Source organism: Rhopalosiphum padi, chromosome 1 (assembly GCF_020882245.1).
Source record: "Rhopalosiphum padi isolate XX-2018 chromosome 1, ASM2088224v1, whole genome shotgun sequence".
Classification (NCBI taxonomy): Eukaryota; Metazoa; Arthropoda; class Insecta; order Hemiptera; family Aphididae; genus Rhopalosiphum; species Rhopalosiphum padi.
In genome coordinates this window covers 41,741,509-41,766,875 of record NC_083597.1, presented here as the reverse complement: position 1 = coordinate 41,766,875, position 25,367 = coordinate 41,741,509, and the positions used below count along the sequence as shown (strand labels likewise).

The window sequence follows — 25,367 nt, the reverse complement described above, 5'->3', positions numbered from 1 at the left end:
ATAATTAATATTTCATTGTGAAAAAAAATATAAATAATCGTTTAATTTTTATATATATATTGTATTTACAGTTGGAACACAGTCCTTTAGATGTGAGTTCACAAAAAAGTAAAGCAACCGTAGGTCGTAGTGGATCAATTAGCACTAGACGACCACCTACTCGTAGACCACAAGCCGTTACATCGCAATTACCGAAAATAGAGAGTATTGACTCCACAGATACAATGGAAACGTCAAGTAGCCTAAATGAAAATATCGAAGAATCGGTTTCAACAAACCTAAACCGGCTAAAAAGTTGTTCTAACGATGAAATACGTAGTGACATCAACGAATCGGATGAACCACTGGACCGATCTTCCAGATTTCGAAGGTCGTTACAGTTTTCACAGTCTAAAAACATAGAATCCAATCACAAAGTTGCCGGAGAATTAGAAAATGTATTAAAAAAGGTTCTAGGTAAAAAATTGCAGGCGGTAGACGGAGATATCGAGGACGAGTATTCATTGATAAAACCTGCATCTCCGTTGAAAAAACCTACTTTCATAACAGTAGAGAGCCTCAAAAAAACAAAAAACAATTTACGACACTTGAACGAGGACAAGGATAAAGACGACGACGGAATAGAGACGGACGTGAAACCCACGGGAGACTCAAGGAGTTTAGACTATAGGGGTTCAGCACTAACTCGCACCGAAGAGTGGTATAACAGACGAAAATCATACGGATTCGAGAAGGTGACTACATCGGACCACAGCGGTAAGTACGCCACAGATCCATCGGCAATGGATTCGTCGACAGACAGTGGTATTTGCCGCTCAACCGAAAACGGACTATCAAACTCAAGCAGACAGTCATCAGTCGATCGTGAATCTATTGCCGATCTTGTCAAGAAGTATTCAAACAAAGAGATCAACAACAATACTCAGGTGCATGCCTACAACACGACTGTAGTCGCCAAAGGAAAAATCCTTGAAGCTATTAATAGCTTAAGGTCCAAATCGAGTGCTTATTTCGACGTCGTCAAACCTAGCGATACCATTTCGGAGTCCACGGAAAACGACGAAAGCGAAAAAGAACAGGTTAAAATTGAAATTATTTATTAATTCTTATGTAATAAAAATACAATCTATCAGTCATTTTTTACAACTGTGTTTTTTCAGGTGTACATGAGACGACTATCGGTTGGTATGGATATGGCGATGGATAAAAATGTCAATAGAGACGAAGTACCAAAACGTCATTCAATAGCAGTAGTAAGCGAAGTGGCAGACAGAGAACCCGGCGTCGACAAGAAGAACGGCAACAAGAAAGTAGAGTTCTGCAGAACCGAGGTACACTTCGATGCGACTCCGGGAAAGATAAACATCGTTGACATGGAAGACAAACCCGCCCCAGCTCAACTATATCGACCTAAAAAGAGGTAAATCGATGTTATTCGATATGACGACACGATAAACATAAATTATAATAAAATTAACTTGTTCTTTATACGAGTAAAATTGTTTGAATACTCTTTTAATTAATTTGATTATCATTATAATTATTTTATTTTTATTTAAAAAGTTAAAATTATTTAAGTATCATTATATTACTACATTTTTCGCGCGTGTACGTTTTAGGTATAACCGTCCACCCGAGAAGAGTAGCCACGGGCTTCCTGAATACCGTTTCGGAGATGACGTGCACAGCGACGTTGTCTTACAGATCAACGGAACCGGAAACCAAAACGGGGGAAACAGTGGTAACGAGTGTCCGACAACGGAAGACGAAACCACAGACACCAGCAATAGTATGCCAAAAAGCATATTGAAACGGCAACAGCTGCAGCAACAACAACAGCCACAGCACCAGCAACAGTCACAGCACCAACAGCAACAGCAGAACATAGCCGATAATTCCGGTGGGGTGGCATCCGACAACGGCATCGAAGTGAGGATCTCCTCGACGGAATCTACGCCCGTAGACTGTAGACGAGCGTCCTGGTCCGTGGCCGACAGAGTAAAACAGGTAGAAGCTGTAGGATTCTCGACCCGAGTGAACTTCACCGAGGGCGAAACAACGGCTGTAGGCTTCGACCCGGCCGATCCTAGGAAACAGCGATACTCGTACAACGGATCGGCTTCGCCGGTTTGGTACCAGAACAATGGCAACAATCCGTCGGCTACCGCAGGTATGGTTATTACGTGACGTTACCTAATTTTACGAAACCCTATAACCAGCTGCACTTACAAATCTGTCCGGAACCAGTTTGATTTTCACACGGCTTGGACGACTTGTACTGTTCTCTGAATCGTGCAAGTCGGTTTAGCCAAATAAAGCTTGCACTTATAAACGCTTCGCTTGCTCGTATAACACATCACGCTTTTCACGTAGGCTCGCTATAATAAAACAATATTTAAATGTATTTTGACGTACATCAGTAATCTAATCAAACCAACGAATGTAAGATTTTCATTTTGTCAAACGAAAGAAAACGATATTTTATACAGCAATAATATGTATAAAAAAATTTATAACAAATTTATAACTATTATGATGTCTATAAACGCGTTTAACGTAATATTAATATATTATGCCATAGAGTTTATTTTTATAAATAATTTATAGAGATTATAAATCGTGTGAATCGTGAAAATATAATATTTTACAATTTTAATTTTAAATTATAGTAACAATATTATAAAGTTCGTGTGCCAGAGAAATGTTTGTATAAGATATTTCTATTTATACGAATTTCAATTTATGAGCAGAGTGGTAACGCCATTGGTATTTCGATGTTGTTTCAAAAAATATAATTTTGTGACGGTAGAAAAACCAAAACATTTTATTACAGCATTTATCTGTATATTGTAAATTTAATGCATAGTGTTCATAATACCTACTTGAGCGAGTCATTTTTTCAACATTTTCATAAGGCGAAAAAATACATTGAAAAAATATAAGCAAGCACCACAGTCGTTAATAAATTCTAAATAACAAATTCGTATTTTGAGTAAACCGAGCGCATAATATTTTTATATTTATTTTTAATCCAATGATTTATCATTGCTTTTAAATGTAAAGAGTCCGCCCAAGTGGTCCACCCAGCTCGTGTATCTCATTTTTTATACTTTATTTATATATTCTAATTAAAACTGTATAACTCTGTATAATTTTTAAGCCTGATTTATCATCCCCACAATTTCAACTTACAATATAAAACGTTGTTAAATATCAATAAAAAAATATGCATAGGTAATCTATTTGTTCACCGGCACTTATTATAATATGTAATCAAATTAACTCACAAACCATAATACTCATAAAATATAAACATTAAATTAAACAAACTATACTATTTTTTCGATTAATTAACTCAATTTCTTTTAAACAAAAATAGCGAAATATAATAGCACGCTCTAACATCATTCGTATAATTTAAAATCATTCAACGGTAAATTGTTTCAATACGCCCTTAGTGGGTACCTCCAAATATTATACAAAATCATATGCATATATACTGTAATATACTGTATATTGTCAAAACGTATTTGGAAAATTGCACATTTTCTTCTACGATGTTATATAAATTTTTATTAAGAAAAACAATTTTTTTAATCGTACCGAAAAATATAATGGTCTACGCGTTAAAAAGCAGCATGTATACTTGGTAAAACTATCACGGACTTTTTAGCGCTTTGTATGTTGATTTATGTTGTACCTATACGCTAGCTCTTACCGGCTTGAATTATTGGTATATTTGAACGCAGCTGCTAGCCAGTGTATTGTAGTGTGCTATACAAGCGATGTGTTTTGTACGGCTGACGGGGGTTGTTGAACTCGCGTCTTTTCACGAAACAAAAATGAAGACATTTTAAAACATACCGACCCCGAGTCAGCTGTACAGCTTTTTGGCAATTGGATTTGTATCATCCACCGTAGTGTTGACGCGTAAAAACGTGTACAATTTTTTTTTCGCCGCATGGTAGTATGTAGCTGCAGAAAGCATGTGACGCGCTGTTGTAGAATTGACCGCGTTATTAAGATTTAAGAGGATGTCGTACGTGCATGATTCGTGGTCCATATTTTATAAGTAACATATATAAAACTCTATTCACGCCGACCGCTCGATACATATAAATATTTATATTAGCATACAAGATAATTCAACAAATATTCTCAGCTCCGTTTTTAATTTAATAATTAAACTATTCAAATTGTCAAATTTAAAATTATTAAGATTATATTTTCAAATTCATAAGATTTTATTTACCACTTCAGGAGTATTCTATTATGATAAAGACTTCTTTTTTTCAGAAGAAAACCACCTTTTTTTTTAGATAATATTTTTGACAATTTTGATATATCTGATTCGAGTATGTTAAGAGTCATTAAAATGTTTATACTAAAGATTATAGTCCTTAAAAATAGCTCTGCGGAGTTTTAAAAAATATTTAATAACAAATTTATTATTTATTATACTTAAATCATTTTTATAAATTATAAAATAAATATCGATAGACGATAGTTTAATATTAATTACTAAAATGTTCAAGATACTATAACTCCCATGATTTCCAAAACCATTATTGTGGACCTATACACAAAAAGTATCCTTAGTACACAATAAACACTCTTTGAGTATATTTAAAAATTTCAAAAATCATATTTCGAATAACTGCATTATTAAAGAAGAAAGACAATATTGAACATGTTTGCCAAACACTACGTATAATTACCAAAACGTTGTCGTAAAATCTAAAGAAACTTTATCAATGATGTACAGCGATTTCTATTTTTTCAATAACATAATAACAATCAGATCTTAAACCACTATCGTATATTACAGTTTTCGTACATTCATTTGTTTTCCTTTTTATCATTAGCAATCTGATGAGTTGAACATTATCGAAAAAATAAAAACAATACATCGGCAATAAGATTTTCGATCCGCCGTAGTTTAAAATAATCATTTAATTTTTCTACTTTATTTATATATATATGTATTATTCGACGAGATCGGTTTAATAGTTTTTCATGCATAATTCATACACCGGGCCAATCATACGTTAGCATTTGTAAGAATATTTTTCGCTGAGCATTTACGTATAATAACGTTGCGCACGTCCGTACGGGCTCGTAAAATTTTCGGTTACCTTAAACTGTTTACTTTTTGAAAACTATGACCATTCAAATGCCCACTCGGCGCACGACATCCTCTTTCGACGATAATAATGGTCTCGGGCGCACGTTGCAGATACTTCGGCGAAGTGCCACGAGAAACTGTTGGTGCGAATCGGCGGCGGTGCGTGCAACGCAACAACCAAACCGAACACACAGGCCGCCGCCGACCTGTGCGCGTTCTCCCGGTGCTTCAGCGACCAGACGACGGGCAATCACCTACCGCTCTCGTCCGCGTCGCTGGTGATGAACACCAAGTTCCGGACGACCACCGAACAGCCCAGCACGTACCTGGAAGAGATGAACACCAAGGTGCTTGGCCGGTTCCAGAAAGCCGTCAGCACGTCGTGGCCGCGGTATGGCCACAAGACCTACCCGACGCCGGCCACTAGAAAGCACAACGTGCTGAAGAGCTGCGCGGACATCAAGCGCGACAGGGCCGCGAACGGCATGCCCGACGTGATCGGCGCTTTGGACGACCTGAGCAAGAGCATCGACGCGCAGATCGTGGACCGCTCCGCCGACCGGCATCACGTGACGCTGATCAAGGTGCGACAGCCGTGCGATGAAATCCACGGCCGGCTGGAATACGCCAAAGATCTCATGAGCACAGACGAGACTAGCGAGGAGAGTTTAAAGGCTGACGAAGAGGTGAGGTCATACATGGCCGCCGACTGCGTAAACGAAGACGACCGTCTACCCGAGTGCAAAAATCTCAAAAAACTCATATCTACTGTAAAAAAAAATATCACACAATCACAATGTTCTCAAGGTACCGATGTTATTATATAAATATATTATATATGTTATTAGAAGTAGAGTACAATGAAAGTATATAGTGCAAGTGTAATATGTTCATATATATAATATGTATAGGTATATATAGGTATCTGGTATACACGCGTTTAGTAGAAGAGAATGTGCAATCGTTTTAACCAAATTGTATAGGGACGGTGTGTGTGTGTATATATACATATACGCAAATACTGGGTGATTTTTTGAGTAGAAGGGTTGTTCCCTCGATACAATGACACAATATATTGTAGTGAACGTAACTGACCGTATGACGATGTAACTTTTCAGATAATCGTCTAAAAAAAACCGACGTAAAAACGTACGAGTCGACATTGGTGGTGCCAAACGTTACTTCGGTGTTGTTGAATCACGAGAAACAGTTGGAACCCGAACGTTCTCAGTTCCAACCCGTGAGTGTGCATACCTCTCAAGTGACACACGTTGTGAAACACCAGTTTGAAGACTCGCTCCAAAAACAGCCCAGCAAACGAGTGCCGGTAAAAATTGTACAAGACAATCGCAAGTGCAAGCCAAAAACGGATGCGCCCGTTACCAAAATGTGTGCCACCGTATCTTTGAAACAGGTAAACATATTATATTGTACGGTCAAATAAACCGTATATTGTAATTACGATATTATAAAATTTTGTTCAAAAACCGATAAAATATAATATTTTTCAAAATTATTCAAATTAAAAATTCAAATGCTTAACAAAAAATAGTATCCAGAAATTTATTCCAAACATTGTATAGTAATAATATTCTCACGGTAATCTCAGTACTATAAATAAGCATCATGAATGTTTTTTTTAAATATATACAAATGTAAGTATCCTACTCGTTAATTATATAGAAAAAATTAATCTTTAAATCGTTTTTAATTAGAAACACTAAAATCTTATTCTATGATGTTTTATTTAATTCAATTATTAGAAATCCATACTCTGAAAAAGTACTCAAAATAAAGTGTTTATTAATACTTACGAAAAATATCTTATACTTACCTACTGAATTATAGTTTATACCAAGTTAACAGAATTATTGTAATAAAGCGTTGTGCCGTTTTCTTATGTTTGAATATCTATTTTATAAATACATTAACACACGTTAGTTAGGTAATATTATCGATGCTTGTTTTAGGTTCCTATGACAGTGCAGCCAAAACCGGTGCAGTGTAACGAGAATAAAAAAAAACCTACCGAAAAGAAGGAGTCGATATACGGCAACATCGGGTACCGTGCTAACAGTCTTAGAGTCAAAGACAAACCGGCCTCGAACAAACAGGCACAAGACTTGTTCAGCACGGGCAGAGACAGCTGGCTCAATATGCCCAAAGACTTGGGTCCCAAACTTAACAAGTCTAAGGCGACCACTTACAAATGTCGCGTTAGTCGGAAGGAGACGGTGGACTCGGAGGTTTCGGTATTGGAAGAACTGAACCGGGCCGCCGATGAAATACTGAAAGCCGTCAACGGATATACGGACGACGAGTCACAAATACCGAACGATGCCGATGATAACAAGCCGAAGACGAATTTCGACCACTCGGAGGCGAAACTCAAAAACAAAAAGAAAGCTGCTCGACTTTTGCAGCGAGCAAACAGTAGAGAAGCGCTGTTGCACCTGGACGAGGTCAGTTCGTCGGACGAGGATGCCGCAGATGAAGTTCAAAGGGTAAAACCAAAAATGCAAAGGAAAACTAAGGCCCAGACACAGACCACCACCAACAGTGTCGCCACTAAGACCACAGCAAGTTTTACAAAAAAGTAATATAATGTTTTGTTCAAGTATATTCTTGACTAGTCCCCCAACTTTTTTATTAAAAAATAATAGACTAAATTTAATATTTTATCTAAATTAGTATCTATCAAAGAAGATTACAGGTGGTAAATTACTTAATTTATAACATATCTTATATGTGAAACATGCTAGTTTTAAATTTAATTTTACCTAACTAAGAAAATCTAATAATTATCGATTTATTAATATTTTATTTAAATACTTTTTCTAAATAATATATAGGTAATATATTTTAATATTATTTTTAAATAATATAAAATATAAAATATTTTATTTAATATTTATTTAAATTATTGTATGTGTATCTCTATTTAATAAATACAATAAAAACAGAATATTACTTTTTTACGATAGAGCAACGATATAATACTCATCGCACTCTTCCCCGGGCGACGATACATAATGATTTATGACACTATATTAGCTATATATGTCGACGAGTTAACTTGACCCTTGATAATAATATTTCTGCAAATCCAATAATGTTTAATCTGATTATTACAACCAGCCAGGCCCGTTTAAAAATCAAAAATCCACACCATTGTATACACGGTATTGTGAGCCTATAACTGATACAATTAATAAACAAGTGGTTTTACTTAAAAAAATGATTATTACTAAATATTTTTTCTTCTCTTTTTCAGAATCCAAAGTCGTACACAAAACGTAACGAAAACTAATGTACAGCACAAAGTCCATCCAACGTATTACGGAAACGTGTCGAGTTGTACGCAGGCGCCGATGAAATTCCGCAACAAGCCTTCAGAATCTTTGGCGAAACGTGAGAGCTATTGTCTTGTCAATGCATTATTATGTCACTGACCGGCTGACTTTCAATGGAAGTGTTTATAACGTTTTGTAATGATTCCAGAAATCGTCGTCGATCAAAAGGACACTAAAGGAAGGTACCAGTGCAAGATAACGGCCAGAACTTTTAATTCTAAGTAGGTAAATTACTTTTGCACGGAATTTTAGCAAACCACTGAATACAAAGCGATAGGATATATTCTGTTTATATGATATCACGATTTTTACTTGTTCCACAGGAAACTCAAAGGTTCAATCGAAGAAAACAAAAACTCTATCAAAGGATGTTAAATATAGTATTAATTATTATTACATTAATATGTTAGAATAAGAATTTTTTGTTAAACAATTTAAACAATTATAAATCTAACTTAACAAAATATTATACTTTGACCATTAATGTTATGCATTGACATGCGGTTCTAACTAGAGATATTAATTTATATATCAACAATAATTTTTGTTTGTAAAAAAAAAAAAATACTCAAAAAAAATTAGGTAAAATAAATTTACATTAGTTTACTTGTTTTTTTTTATATATATTATTAATTATTATATTATATACTCGTGTCTCGAATAGTCTTTCATCGTGTACTACTACTATATTTCGACCTTTTATTCTTGTTGACCCTACGTTGACGTAAAAATAAGGTTGTTATGCCTAATATGTTAAAAACAAATGAATATATATATATATATACTTACTTATTATATATAAATTCAAAATAATAATAAATTGTGATTTATTAATAATATTGTTTATTTCTTATTGATCATTATATTATAATGATAATTATAATATATATTATTATATCTTTTATATCATTTTATTGATTTAACTTTAAAATATAAAATTGATTGAAAATTTAGGTAATAAATTTATTGATACTTTTGGGGGGTCAAAAGTTAAAAATTCCCAACACTTTTCAAAATAACTGAGAAAAATAAATAAAATCGAACCAGTAACAAATAGTCTTTGAAACTTGAAATTGTCATCAAATGTTTATATTATCATTTTACCTTTAAAAAATATTTTGATACTTTTTATAGATATTTTTAATTTTTTAATTTTTTAGTTTATTTTTATATAATTATCGATAAAAAAATTCCTGGGTCAAAAACCTGGTCAAAAAAATTAAAATTTAAAATAAAGTTGTTGTTCTAACAATTTAAAAATTTATTTATTATAATTTAAAATTAAAATTTTGAAAAAAAAATCGTCAAATTTGTAGGTAAATAGTTTGTTGTATAATACAACTTACATAATATAGTTTTATAACATGAGTACAATTTTTAATTTTAAGGATTGACATTTTTAAGTACCTATAAGGTTTCTCATAAGTGATTCATATTGCAACGACAAATCTTAGTGGGTACTTGAAACTTTTAATCTATTTTATTATATTTTATAGACACAATAACGTTTTTTAATACGATATCGTACAATGTTTACAGTAAAAATTAATATCGTACAATGTTTACAGTAAAAATTAATTCAACCTACCGACATTCTATTAGTAAAATTAATTATTTTAGTATGAATATATACAATAATAATATAATAAATACATTATCATAAAATATTAACTGACAGAATCATCTTCGCTCAGATTCGTTTTTCGTACTCAATGATTTATCATTGCATTCAAATTTAATACATTAGTACATTACACTTCTCGATGATGAGCTACACTCGTCACATACTGTACGGCAAAGCCAGAGTGATTATCTACGTTACCCTTTTTATAAATCTTACATTTTATTCTACTAATGAATAATTTTTACATAATAATATAATATATTGTGTCAGGTACATAGTTATATATCTATTAAATTCCTTACATTATGAGGTAGAATAATGCGTTTTATTCTTATTTATCATAAATTATTATATTCTAAAAAGTCTACCTGGAAAACGCAAGGTTTTCTTATTTCAAATACAACATCATCTAAAAAGTTAATAAAAAACTCATAACTTTATTTCATTTTGACCAAATGTTATAGACATAATAATTATTATTCTGATAAGAGATTATTGATAAGAAATTCGTTAAATATCAAAACAAAATGAGGGTAGCTAGCGAATGTTGAACATAACACGATTCTATAATATCTATTATATGTATATATATAATGTTTCTAATGTTAAATGAACAATATACTTAATCCCCAGAGATCTTCACTAATCGATTTCTACAGTATTCAAACTCGCCATTTTAGATTTAAGGTCGTTTTACACTATATACGGAAGATTTGTTCGAGATAGAAATATCGAACTGAATGGAAACTGTTCTATAACAATGACCAGAACAATAGTAACCACACAACTGTTGATGAACGCTCACTGGAAACAGTGGAAACCATGAGTTGCTAATAATTACAGTATAAACTTTATCATGGTCTAACTTTAAGATTGGTTGTCGTTCCAATAATAGCCTTAGTGGTAGCAATCATTACAGTGGATGATCAAAATGAACACAAAACTTGTATCGCAAAATCACACCCAATCTGTAGATATTTGGATTTCGTGAGCAAACTGAGTACATTGATTGATACTGTATAATTAATTAAATAAAACTAGATAATCTATTAACTTTCCAATAACTACCTATAATTATTAAATTTAACTATCTCAAAAAAAAAAAAAATGAAAAAAAGTAAATTCGAAATACTATGAGTGAGTACTTTTATAAATAATAAATATTGATGAAAAATTTAAATTTTAGACTGTGTTCATTTAAAATAAACATCTATTTTGATAATTTGATACAATTATGTACCAAATATCGTACTAAAGTAAAATCCGTTAAATAGAATCATATTAATTTGGTTCTAATTTGATTGTGGTTCTCAAAAATATTTCCATTAAACTGAAAATTTCGTAAAATACTTAACACACTTAATCGACTAAATATTTTTACCAAACTTCATATTCTTAATGACTACCTTTATTACTATAGTATCATTTATATAATTATATATTTTTCTTTTTATCGAAGGTATTTTAAATTTCTTACAACATTAAACACTTTATCGGAGCAAAAAATTAAGAGGATCAATTAACATGTACACTATAAACATAATCTTGTTATATAAAACGAAAAGATATGTGTATAAAGTATTAAATAGTTTATAATTATTACACACTTAAAATGTATGAAAGATTATCATCTTATGATACTATCAGACAATATGTAAAACTTTATATGTACACAGCAATAGAGCATTATGAATTAAATTAAATGGTCATATTAGGCATTCTTCATACAATTGTCTACTCTATTCTACCTGACACATAACTGAAATTAAAATGTATACATATAGGTATAATTGTATAAATCTTATTGAAAGAATTGCAATTTAAAATTAATAATAATACATTTTATTAAAATAGTGACATTCGCGTAGTTTATGTAGATCAAATTAAACATTTCACTTATGGCATGTTATTTTAATTACTTTTACCATATTATGTTTACACCACCATTTTGACCCGTCCAATTTACATTTATTAACCGACCAGTATTTTCTAGTACTGTTGTCAAATGTTGAGTATTCATCAAACTATTATTTTGCTTTAATAACAAAATTATTTATGTTTGCGGTTTTCAATAATTCCCCCATGTTTACTTATACATTCATAATTTGTATCAACGTTTGTAGAAATTTAGCGGAATATTACATAATAAACATCCAATAATCTACCACAAAACCAAAGGAAATGTATTAAATTATCATGATGTCTACTTATTACAAAACATACAACCTACTATTAATTATGGAGTAAATCATTTACTTATTATTTATTAATTTTACATTTATAAAGCAAATAATAACATTTATAAAATATTTTATTTTATTTGATAATTATATGCCCAGGAAGGCATTTGTAAAATTACAATTAAGTAATAATAAAGTAATTGTTATAAATAAGACAAAAAGCAGATAATTTATTATTTAATAATCTCTAAAAAATATTATATTATACTTTTATAACTAAACATTGATTTTTCAATATTTTATTCAGGTACTGTAAGTACTAATTTATAATATTATTTTTTACACAAAATTATTCTTAGATAGTTAGATTCACAAATTGTAGTTTTAGAATTATCATATTAAACTTTATTTTATTTAATTTTAAATATTTTATCTTCAATAAAAATAAATATGAGAAATATTTTTCTGAAAATGTTGATGCATAAATATCAAATACTAAGCCAATTTATAGTTAGGTAATTGTTTTATATTTATTTATAATGAATGATCTAAGTACTAAAAAGTGAAAAATACCACGTTTTTCTGAGATTATCTTATTTTACACCATTTATATAAATTAGAATATTAATAATAAATTAACTATTGATTAAATGGTTGATAATATATACACATTAACCATTTAAAAAAATATTTTTATAAAAAATGTTATAGAACTAAAAACAAGTTTTAGTAAAAACTAAAAAGTGAAATTCTTAGTCAGTGATCACTTCGTTACTCTATACATATTTATTTTCTCACTGATATAAATAGCATATAAAAGTTTAGACGAGTAGTAAAATTTTTTTTATAAATAATAAATTCTATTTCGATAAACTATTTCTTTACTGTACCATTCATTGAGATTATTATTATATAATATATTTTTTTTTATTTATTGAATTATTAAAACAAGCGTAATTGTATGTAGTCAAAAATATTTTTGTTCTAAATAAAAATAAGTTGCATTTTAAATTATCTAAATTCTAAAGCATACAAAAACAATAAATTAAATTATACGTAAGTATTGAATTTATTTCTCTTACCAAATATTATTTATATTATTAATAATAATAATATTTTCTATCATAAAATATTTTTATTTCAAAAATTATAGGTAAAATCATAATTATCGTGAAACATGACAATAAAAAATGTATAATAAGTATAATATATTATATGATTAAAATAACATTTAAACATTTATCTCTCATTCTCATGTATAGTATTATCCATAACGGCATTGGCATATATGTAGGTAATATCAATTTAATTATAGGAATATATGAGAGATATTGACAATCATGCCTTATGTATTTAGAAATATAAATTAATATAAATTCTTAAACGATCAAATTAATGTAGAAAATGCCATTTTCGTTTAGTCATTAAATTCTGTACCATTTCAATAAACCGTGGTTTACTACATAGTTTCCTACCATTTAATCTTCTCGTTGAATTCCACATGGTTTCATTTAATTAAGTACCTATATACACTTTATTCGGACAAAATAATAATTTTTCGATATTTAGTTTCAGTTTTGATTGGAAATGTAATACTATGTTCAGTGTATTTTTTAATAAATTGTTTAATTTTATAAAAATCTATCAAATGGTAGAATGAATTGCGGTTTAAAAATTATTTTAATCACAACCGTTTAAGATAGAAAAAATGCTCAATTAAAATATTTTAGTCAATTACCAATTAATTGGAAATTAATTTTAATTATTACCTACTTTAGAAAATCACTATTTTATTCTATATTATTTTATATCATTAGGTCTTAGCTCAATAAATGATATTGTTATAAGAAGGCACACTTCAGTTTTTAATAATATCAATTTTATTCCAGAGACACTAACATAATTGTTTACAAGGTTTAAAGATAGCATACATCTGACTATAACTCAAAATTATTTTTCTGTATGTCCTGTATGTATTTTTATAAATATAAATCGCGAACTTCAGCAAAATGGGTCATTTTCACAATTGTTTAGCTATTTATGAATATTACATGATTGACATTTGAATACAATGTTCATGAATGTAACTTACGACACATATCAACTGCATAATATATAGGTACTATAGCAATCAAAAATACTTAGTCAAGTTCATAGATTAATCAATAAATAACTTTAACAAAATCAATGAATAACTTTTTGTAACGTCTTATAAAGTTATAAGCAACAACCATGAATATAAACTAAACATCGATCAATATCGTTTTTAGAAGTCGAAGAATGATGATTTATTATTATTTTATAAAAATGTATCTTTAATAAAAACACACAAAACTCGCACACTATTGTATATTTGCTGCGCTAGTACCTACCAAATAAGTCTGTTTTTATTTACTATTTTTTCAATATCACTCATTATACGCGTATTGTTTATTTTCGTTTTCTTTGTTCTAGGTATTCATGCGTGTAATAAGCTTTCAACCTACAAGCAGTTTCCTACATTATTATTAAATGAAAATACATGTAATCTGTAGTATACGATAAAATATTATACACTATTGCAATTGTTTTTGTTCGATTTTATTTCAAATCAAATATTAGTTTTGTTGATTTTTTTTATGCTGATTAATAATCTGTAGTATTAAATAATGTGAAGTCGGGATTGATAGGTCGTTATTACATTGATTTATTGAAACTTAAAGTGCTTGCACATGAACATTATTTTTATATCATGAATCTAGGATATTTAAATAATTTTGAGTATTTCATATTTTGAGGAGGATTTATATTATATACCTACATATTATTATTTTATTAATTGTATACATATAGTTGTAGAAGAACTAATAAAAAGTATACAATTCTACACCAAAGAGAATCAAAAGTATAATAAGGAAAAATACTACGTATTAAGTGAGAATAATATACATATATAGTAGCCAGCCAGTAATTCATCGTCATAGTAACAACGCTATATAGATTAATCAACGTCCTAATAACTGACGCCAACGGGTATAAATACGAATGCGTTTCCGAATATCGTCAGTCTACTCTTAACCTTCAAACTGTCAAGAACTAAAAAAAACAGCAGAAGAATAAGAAGAAACAAGGCGGTGAACCCAGTAAGAGAAGCTCGCGGTTAGCAGATACCGATTACCGGACGAACACCATTGACTACGCCGGATCGTAGCAGCACGCTCAGACCAGAAGATACGGTGGGCCACATAAGAATCATCTGATTGTTCGCCTCGACTGGCTCGGGTAGTGGCGATAGTGCCGACTCGGCGTCACACACCAGACCAATGTCTTCACCAAAGCCGGCCGGTCAAATCTTTTTGTGCGCCCCGCCAAAACACTAACGATAGAATTGTCGACCAAACGTCGTGAACTAGTACAGAATTAGCCGACAGCCTTATCACAGCGGACTTCAGTGACGACCTGTTGTCGGTGTGTCTACACTGCACGACCGACGGCGGTCAAATCGACGTGCACCGCTCAGAGCTAATCGATTATCGGGATCGTCATACCTATGACGCCCGACGAACGTTCTCGAAGTGCCGTCGCGTAGGGTTAAGTGTACGCTGCAAACGTCCGCGGCATCACGCCACACTATTGAATCGCGCGTCGATCAACGACAACTCTCTTCCCTGCCGGGCGGTTAATTCCGACCCGGTGCTCTCTCCTTGGGAATACATAAAATCGCCCTTTTCAGGGCCCCCAAAATTCTACATTATCACTTGAGGACGCGCCCGCCTCAGCCGCACGATTTTTAACATATTTAGTATAGATACTAAGTAATAATATTTTTTTTAATAATTTTGTTCTAATCAAAATATACTTTACACAATCGCACATATAAAACACATACGATTGCAAACAAATGAGTTTGAATGACACCTTGAATGGTATTAAATTGAAAGGTAATACAGCTTAATAATATAATATAAGCTTAACCAACTCAAGATTTATCCGTATTTTTGTCAAATTTAAACCTAATAACTAATTTTATATATTATTTGAACTGTGTATCTAAATATTGAGATCTATCAATTTATGAGATAATTGTTTTTTATAAATAAAGGAAATTTTTTTTTACTTTTATGTTCAAACCATTTCATGTTATACCTAATATCACGATTGATAAAATTAAAGTTATTAATATATTAAATGTATAAAAAGTGTATACAGGGCTGGCAATAGAAAAATTGATTGGGAGGGGGGATATAAATTTATTAATTTGCCGACTACATTTTAAAATCTATAATAAAATCTGCAAGTGTTGTCTCTGTCGACTATCTCACATACAAGTAAAATAGGAAATTTTGCATTCAGAATAATTCAATAATCAGAATAATCAATTAAATAATGTTATTTTAAAACTAGAATAAATTTATAAATTGTAAGTTAAAATTATATTAATTAAATTATATAATTATATTTATGTACATCAAATTATTGATAGCTTTTTCTATATTTTAAATGCTTGTTTTATTTGCCTAAAATAATTTTAAAAAATTATAGTTAATCATAACTTACCGCGTAGCCGTTGGTGTATAATTTCGTTGATTCATTATTACCTACACTTATAAAATTGATTAATAATAATACATACGGTTCTAATAATGTTGTACTTTTATAGTATTATAGATTATTGTTTATTACACAAATATTTATAATTGTAATCTCAACCGCGACTATAAAACTATTTGAACACGACGCCGTCTCACCGCCATTTGGTCATATGTAATTTTATTGTCGTCATCCTTCATTTTTCGCTTTTCGTTTTTTCTTCCATGAATACTGAAATCACATGCTCGTCAATTTATATTATCAAGGCGATACAAGACGATATATTCATTCGCCGACACCGACATTTGATAATAGAAAAATAATTCACTACAATCTTCAACCACACGCGTTTTTCGGGTTCGACTTAATTTAAAACTTTATGATATACCATAAGCATAACTATATCCAGACAGACTCAGCCCAGTCGGCCACTCATTAAACGTCATTGCCAAGCAACAATATGGCCACAATGTTAAAGACCAGTAAATTAATCTGTTACACTCGTAAGTCCTACAATTTTTCTTACAACACTATCCCCGAACGTGAATTTTCTATTGTATCTAATTTTCTATCATTGTTTTATTTCCAGTGCCCAAGAACAAATCGCCAGCACAGCTGAACAGATACTTTCAGACACTGCACGTGAGTATATGCTACTGGGCGTGTAATTTTTTTTATTTATCATTACCGACTGGGTTTTGTGCAGAAATACAATGTTCCCCTGCAGAGATGCTTAAACGACGTTTTGCGAAGACAGAATCCTATCGGTCCGGTTGTGGGTTGTGCTCGAATGTATGCTGCACCTTCAGAGAAAAAAGTTTTTCAGAGGGTCAAACCTCATTGCAACATTGGTACCATTGGACACGTAGATCACGGCAAAACCACACTCACAGCTGCCATCACTAAAAGTAATGTTTCATTTTAACAGAGTAGATGTAAAGTATCTATGTACCTATTATAATATATGCCATACTATGTTTCTATCAATTGAATTCAAGGTTTAATATTTATTACCGATTGTCTGATTACAGAACACATTTAGAGACAACAAATAAATGTAATCAATTTTGAAATACAATAATACTTAACTTTTTGAATATCTACCATATTTTTATCATCTTTTCAAATGTATATAGAATTGAATAGGATTCCTAATGGACTATATTTTTAAATCTTAGATTTTATTTTTAAAATAATAAATGACCCTAAATTAAATATCCTTAAATAAAAATAAGTAAAATAGCATTTATAACAATCTTTGAATAATACAAATAAATACATAATTTAATAAAAATAAAATTACATATGAATTTTGATTTTTGATGTTTGAGATATGAAAATTACAAGAAGAAATATTATTATTTTTTTTTTAAATTGTATACAAATTACCTATAAATAGTAAAACATTAATGTAACTACCCTCAGATGTACCATGTTTAATACTAAATATCCAATATTTTATTACACATTATAGTATCATTAATAGCTTCCTATTTCAATTGACTACTACTTAATTCTTAAGTCCTTGATAAATTTAGTCTGTCGGACTAGTTCATACTTTCATTTTAGCCGATAATGTTGAAATAAAAGTTCTATTACTGTTGCAGACCATGTCCTGTAGATTTACTCTTCTAATTAGTAGTAGCATTGATTTTAGAATATTCTAAAATCAATGGTAGTAGGTAATATATATCGATTTTTGTAGATTTTGGAAGATTTCTGAAAGATCTTTGGATTTAGTTATTTCAGCCAATTCCTCAATTAATAATATTATTATTTGTTTTTTATTATAAGTTAATTATAAATAACTAAAAATATTAGAACAAATTATAAATATATTATACAATACAATAGATAAACTAGTGTGGCTATAATTTCCTTGGCAAATGTGGAAAAATGTCTTAACAATTTAGGAATTGCTGAAACATATTTGATAAAATGATAAATATTCAATTTATAAATTTTACTTTTTATTTAATAATATAAATATTTAATCGTTAATTAATATTTGAGTTATTTTTATATAAAAAAAAAATATTATATTTATGAGTACAGTAGAGCATTTATTATCTTCACTAATTGTGACTAAGGGAGGCAGAGGGTGCAGATAATCAAATAAAGTTAAAAACTAATTTATTGTGAGAATAATGCACCTATAATAATATGATACATTAGAGTGAGCTATAGTAAATAATAAAATAATCTCACATTTCATAATATATATAATATTCACAATAAAACAAACATAACAAATGATAAAACTAAATTAAATTAAACAAAAAATAAATTTGTACAAAAATTCTGTGATGTGGATAATTGACGCTCTACTGTATATGTAATTATAGTTCATGATTGAACAATGGTAGTGGCAATGCCTCAATGGTGTCAATTTTATATAATTTAGCCACAAACCATGTATAGATAAAAAAATACTTATTTTTATCATATAAATAAAATTAAAAAAGTGAGACACTAATCTTAAAATTGGGATTTCCTCCTCCTAATATGTAGTATCTGACAATACTAAGGTAAACGTGAACTTAACTTAAAAATATTTTATTATATACTAAAATAAATTAATGATCGATAAAGATAGATAATCATATTTTTTATTAACCTACTTTTTTAAATTAATATTTGGTTTACTACTTACCAATTTCAAATATTTCAATAAGTATATATATTTTTTTATATTTTTTTTTTAACTAAGTCTAGTTTTTATTAAATACACTATTATTTAATATACGACATTTGATTTTTAGTTTTGTCATCAAAAAAAATGGCCAAGATGAAACAATATGCTGACATTGATAATGCACCTGAAGAAAAAGCCCGTGGAATCACCATTAACGTTGCTCATGTTGAGTATGAAACTGAAGCTAGACATTACAGCCACACTGATTGCCCAGGACATGCTGATTACATTAAGGTAACAAATCAATGAAATATTTACTTAGCTTACCAAGTATTTATTTATTACAATGTTTTTATAACTAGAACATGATTACTGGAACTAATCAAATGGACGGAGCTATTTTAGTAGTAGCTGCAACTGATGGAGCTATGCCTCAAACCAGAGAACATTTATTATTAGCAAAACAAATAGGAATCGGTCATATTATTGTATTCATTAATAAAGTAGATGCAGCTGATGCAGAAATGGTTGAATTAGTTGAAATGGAAATTAGAGAACTATTGACTGAAATGGGTTTTGATGGAGACAATTTGCCAGTTATTAAAGGTTCAGCACTCTGTGCCCTTGAAGGAAAAGAACCTGAAATTGGTAATACAATTCAAATATTATTTTTCTGTATTTCTTCTAAAAATGTAATTTTTTATTTTATTTGTAGGAGAAAAAGCTATTGAAACTCTACTGAATGAAGTAGATAAATATGTTCCACAACCAATTCGTGATTTAGATAAACCTTTCATGTTGCCAGTAGAACATGTTTATTCCATTCCAGGACGTGGTACAGTGGTAACTGGCCGATTGGAACGAGGCATAATTAAAAAAGGAAATGAATGTGAATTCGTTGGTTATAACAAAGTTATAAAATCTACAATTACTGGTAATTATATTTAGTGTATATTAATTAAGTTCACCATTGATAATAAAGATATTGATAGGTACTAATATACGAACAGTTTTTAATATCAGTTATTGCTAAATGAGAAGATAGACAGTAATATATTTGTTTACTTCATGTTTTAATCATAATAATACTATCTACATAGATCCGTGTAATAAAATATGTTAACATGATTTTATAATCTTAATATATATTAATAAATCCAAACCAACATTTCTAAGTAACAATATGTATTATTGTAAATTACTCACACCTTTTGATTATAGTTTAAAAAATCAGATGAATTGCCTTCAAACTATGTAGTATTGTATATTATTATAAAATTATTAAAATTTCATGGGATAAAATTAAATAATATTTTAGTCAAACATTTATTTTTATTATAACATAATATGTTTATATATTTGTTTATAATATTATTATTATGACTAGTTACTGATTACTACTCTACCATGAGCCTTAAACATGTTATTGCTTCATATTTTTATAATAATTATTTCTTTTATTACCTTTCCTGAACTTATCAAAAATATAAATAAACCAGTCTTATGTAAATACCTTACAATTATGTTAATTTTGATATTACCTATAACTTAATTGACTGTATGAATTAATTATATAATATATAATTATAATGCATACAATTATACACTGTATAAAATAGATTTTATTTTAATTTATATATCACTGACTTATTTATTGCCTAATAGTCAAACACTAAAATTAAAATAGTAAAAATGTGTATCCATAAGTTATGTAACAGCATGCAACATAATACATTACAATAGTAATATGTAAATGCAATTTGCATGTTTAAAATTTTATTTCATAATTTATGTAAAATAATCATCGATATTAAAATACATATTTTTAGGGATTGAAATGTTCCACAAAATCCTTGAAGAGGCTCAAGCAGGAGATCAACTGGGAGCCTTAATTAAAGGTACAAAACGTGATGATTTGAGACGTGGAATGGTGTTAGCTAAACCAGGAACTGTCAAAATGCAAGACTTTGTCTCAACTCAGGTATATGTGTTAAACAAAGAAGAAGGTGGAAATGGTAAACCACTTGTACCTTTTCAACAATTGCAAATGTATTCAAAGACTTGGGATTGTGCTTGCCAATTGAACATTGTTGGCAAAGAGATGGTAATGCCTGGTGAAGATTGCTCGTAAGTATAAACATTTTTACAATATTATTAACACAATCACTAGAAATTATGATTAATTAAACAAATTACTTTACTTGTTAATATTTTATTTTATTTTTTTATTTTTATTGTATTATACGATATATTGTAATGCACTTCTTATAATATGGATTTAAAAAATACATCAATGTAAACATTGAAATCAGATAAGAACGTTTGGCTATTGCCAAAAAAAAAACAATTTTTATTTATGTGTAATAATAATAGAAATAAGAATGACGATATAAGTATATTAGGAGAATTTTGGCATGCTTAATAAATAGAATCTATTGTTAATGTTATGTTTGTTTTTAAAAATATGGTTTAGTATTTTATGGTATTGTAATAATAATCTTTATTAAATATAATAATTACAACTGTATTTTTCTAGTGTTGAATTGAAGATGATTAGACCCATGGTTCTAGAAAAGGGACAGAGATTCACATTGCGTGTGGCTGGAGCTACAGTAGGAACTGGAGTGATTACTGAAATTAAGAAAAGGTTATTAGATGATGAAAGGCGAGGATTATTGGAAGGTAAGAAAGCCCGAGAAAAGAAAAATGCTGAATAAGTCAAGTAGTATTCTTCAATGACATTGCAACTCCAGTATGTACATAAAGTTATCATTTTGTCTATCTCTGTTCTCACAAAGTGCATTATTGATAATATTGTAGTTTTAATATATTTAAATGTAAGCTCTATTATACGTTTAACAGTTATATTGTACTTTTGAAACGTATTTAAAAAAATAAAATACATTTTATTAAAACAACTGTTTATTTTGTGTTATTGAGTATCAACTAAAAAGTTTACTTTAGAATTATAATAGTAGGCAATGCAAAAATAAATATTAAATTTAGTTTAAAGTAATTTAGGTTCATACATTATTTAACAATACTTAGAACAAAAAATTGTGTTTATAAAAATTAATTTCTTATATCTAACATGATTACATATTTTGTTCCTGATTTGTTTAAATTACTATTAAAAATATTTTTCCATAGGCTAATATTATTGGTTTTTAGTAGAAAGATGAAAATATATTGGTTTTACTCTACAATGTATGTGATTTTTTTTTTTGTCATTGGAAATTAAGTAAAACAAAAAATGCTTTGATCTTTAATTTTGTAACAATGTACAAAAAAATTTTATAAGTTGTCTTTACTAGAACTAAAACAACGAGTGTGAAAATTTGGAAATTATTTTATGGTTTGAAATGTTCAATTATAATAGCTGAGGTTTGAAAATAAAATACTAAGTTTCTCATAAACTTTTCTTATAATAACCTAAACATATAACATTTTTATAGTCATTTCAAGTTATACCGAGTAATACACTATGTAACATACTAACATATAGTACCTTATGTACTATATAGTAGTACTACTTCCCGGGTTTACATTATTGTTTATAATTTTATATTAAAATTATCAAATAATATGTTTACTAACTAAAACCAATTTGATACTTTTAAATTATAATATTACATATATTTCTTTAATTGTATGTATTTTTATAAGTGGTATTCGAGCTTAATATAATAATATTATAAACTTTGAACATTTCTTGGAAAGGGTATGGCATTACCACTGCTTTTACTCTATTCGGGATGAGATGAGACCTCGGTAACTAACTTGTGGGCATGGGTGTGGCTTTGCTACACAGCAGGCGTGCAGATGTGACAAATGGGTGTTGTCTGACCACCGTCTAAGTCTCATCTCATTACAATTAGAGTATATGCTCAATTATTAAGTATCTACTTGTGCAAGTTGGTTTATCACCTATAATGGTGTTATGTTTATATTATTAGATCCATATTATCTTAAGAAACAAATGCAATTTTACTCAGATTAAATGATTTTAAATAATCTCAGCTTGCTTGACACTTAGTCATGCTGCAGCTGGTTCTATTTAGAGTAAAAATAGATGATTTTGATCACTATTTAAAAAAAATCATTCTGCACTGCAGGTAAGTACGTTTATTTAATTTTTCTAAAAATTATTATGAAATATAAATATTTATTAACAGAATTTAAGTAGTACAGTTAATTAGTACCATTTCTTTTTCACTTATTTTGATTTCAAATTATTTGTATGTTGTATTCAATTTATTATAAGTTATAACTTTGAAAATTAAAACATCTATTTTAAAATAAAATAAATAACGAATCTGTTGTGTTCCAATAAAAACTATAAATTATTTAAAAAAACATTATTATTTTTTTAAATCAACTAGTAACTAGATTCCAAACACCTTATATTTTGCAAAAGCCAAAACCGAATCTATTTAAAAAATAAGTGAGAGCCATGGCATATTGTAATTTTTAAAGAATGTTCCAATTCATGGCAATACTTTCCCGATGTCTTAATAATATTACCTACATGGCTATATTGTATAATTATTGTTCTATTTCTTACAATAAGATTACGATAATATGGCGTACTGGATAGGCAATTTAACTACACAAAGGTTAGGTGATTCGTAGATTCGTTCTCCCAAAATTCCAAAAAAATACTATGTTTTAGAAAATTAATTTCTAATAGCTAACCCTTGCTCACATTTAAACATCTTTATTACAAGTTATTTCTAATTTGTACTACGCCCAACTTTTGTCATAATTATACTCGTTAATTTATTTTTTATAGATATTATATATGTCAAAAATGGTATAAGGATTATATCCAAAAATATTTAGCCAACGCATAAATATTTAACACTATGTTGTCTGGTTGTCTCATACATACTATTAACTTTTTTGAAAAACATTAATATTCATAATAATTCTCTATTCTGAAGGGATTACGTGTTTGATCAGGTAGCATGATGAAAAAAAACAGAATATTTTAGTTTTAAAACTTGTTTACTACCTAATACCTATATATGTAATTAAATGGGTGGTAAATGTGATGCAGAGTGGTATGCGTTTTGATGTGGTTCCAAGAATAGTATTTTTATTATATAAGAAATAAAATTTACTAATAAAAAAAATTAAGAGAAAGAAGAGTGCTCTGGACGTTAAAAATCGGATTCATTCCAAATTGACATAACTTTTTTATTAAGACGATTAGAAGAAACATCTAATAGTAGCATATTATCATTGTTCATGCCAAGAACTGTAATCACATGAATGCATATTATAGTCCGGAAAATGTTTGATTCGTCAATATAAAATACATAATATACTATATTTTTATATAATTATAATAAATAATAATAGGTAGGTACTTATATATTACATAATTATACCACTAATTGCCGTGCTAGATCCTGCAACGAGAACCCAAATACCAGCGAGCCAGTGTAAGTTTTTTTTAATGGTGGTATTGATCGTTCATTCTTCCGAAGTTGCTATATTTGTCATTGTTCTTTGTTTATATAATTTAAAATGTTTAAAAACACTAACCACTAACTCTCCCTTATCGCTGTTCAACCAACCTACCGTGACATTAAGCTTTCAAACATATGATTATAATGTATCTAACATATAATATATATTAAATCCGTATATACATTTATATTTAAAGGTTGATTTATGAATATTCAATTAAATACACGTATAATTAAATATACATAGGTATTAGGTACTATTATAAATATTAAAAAAATCGTGAATACATGCATTTATTTTTATTGATATTCGTGTATAATTAATGTAATTATATACTGGCTATACTGGTCCTAAAATTATATATATATACCTAGATAATCTAGTTGGTCGGTTGATGAGGCAGTTC

At 29.2% G+C, this 25,367-nt stretch overlaps 2 protein-coding genes across 4 annotated transcripts in view; both read left to right on the top strand.

Moving 5' to 3' along the window:
* The window catches only part of LOC132918277 (uncharacterized), a 69,013-nt gene extending 59,698 nt beyond the window's left edge, over positions 1–9,315 (top strand). Inside the window, exons 5-13 of one of the 3 annotated variants that reach the window (XM_060979434.1) lie at positions 72–1,079; positions 1,161–1,420; positions 1,620–2,170; positions 5,237–5,932; positions 6,244–6,539; positions 7,096–7,721; positions 8,400–8,536; positions 8,627–8,699; positions 8,802–9,315. In XM_060979434.1, coding sequence (XP_060835417.1) covers positions 72–1,079; positions 1,161–1,420; positions 1,620–2,170; positions 5,237–5,932; positions 6,244–6,539; positions 7,096–7,721; positions 8,400–8,536; positions 8,627–8,699; positions 8,802–8,853 — 3,699 coding nt within the window. In that variant the 3' untranslated portion in view covers positions 8,854–9,315. Of the gene's footprint in view, positions 1–71; positions 1,080–1,160; positions 1,421–1,619; positions 2,171–5,236; positions 5,933–6,243; positions 6,540–7,095; positions 7,722–8,399; positions 8,537–8,626; positions 8,704–8,801 lie in introns of all 3 variants that reach the window. The other 2 variants (XM_060979443.1, XM_060979452.1) reach the window with 2 other exon arrangements.
* Positions 9,316–17,141: 7,826 nt separating this feature from the next.
* On the top strand, positions 17,142–22,404 carry LOC132916896 (elongation factor Tu, mitochondrial-like). The gene is made up of 8 exons (XM_060977328.1): positions 17,142–17,354; positions 17,441–17,493; positions 17,558–17,759; positions 19,614–19,780; positions 19,849–20,134; positions 20,202–20,420; positions 21,316–21,613; positions 22,023–22,404. The coding sequence occupies exons 1-8, from the start codon at positions 17,312–17,314 to the stop codon at positions 22,201–22,203; spliced, it is 1,449 nt and encodes a 482-aa protein (XP_060833311.1). The 5' UTR covers positions 17,142–17,311; the 3' UTR covers positions 22,204–22,404.
* The last annotated feature ends 2,963 nt before the right edge of the window (positions 22,405–25,367 follow it).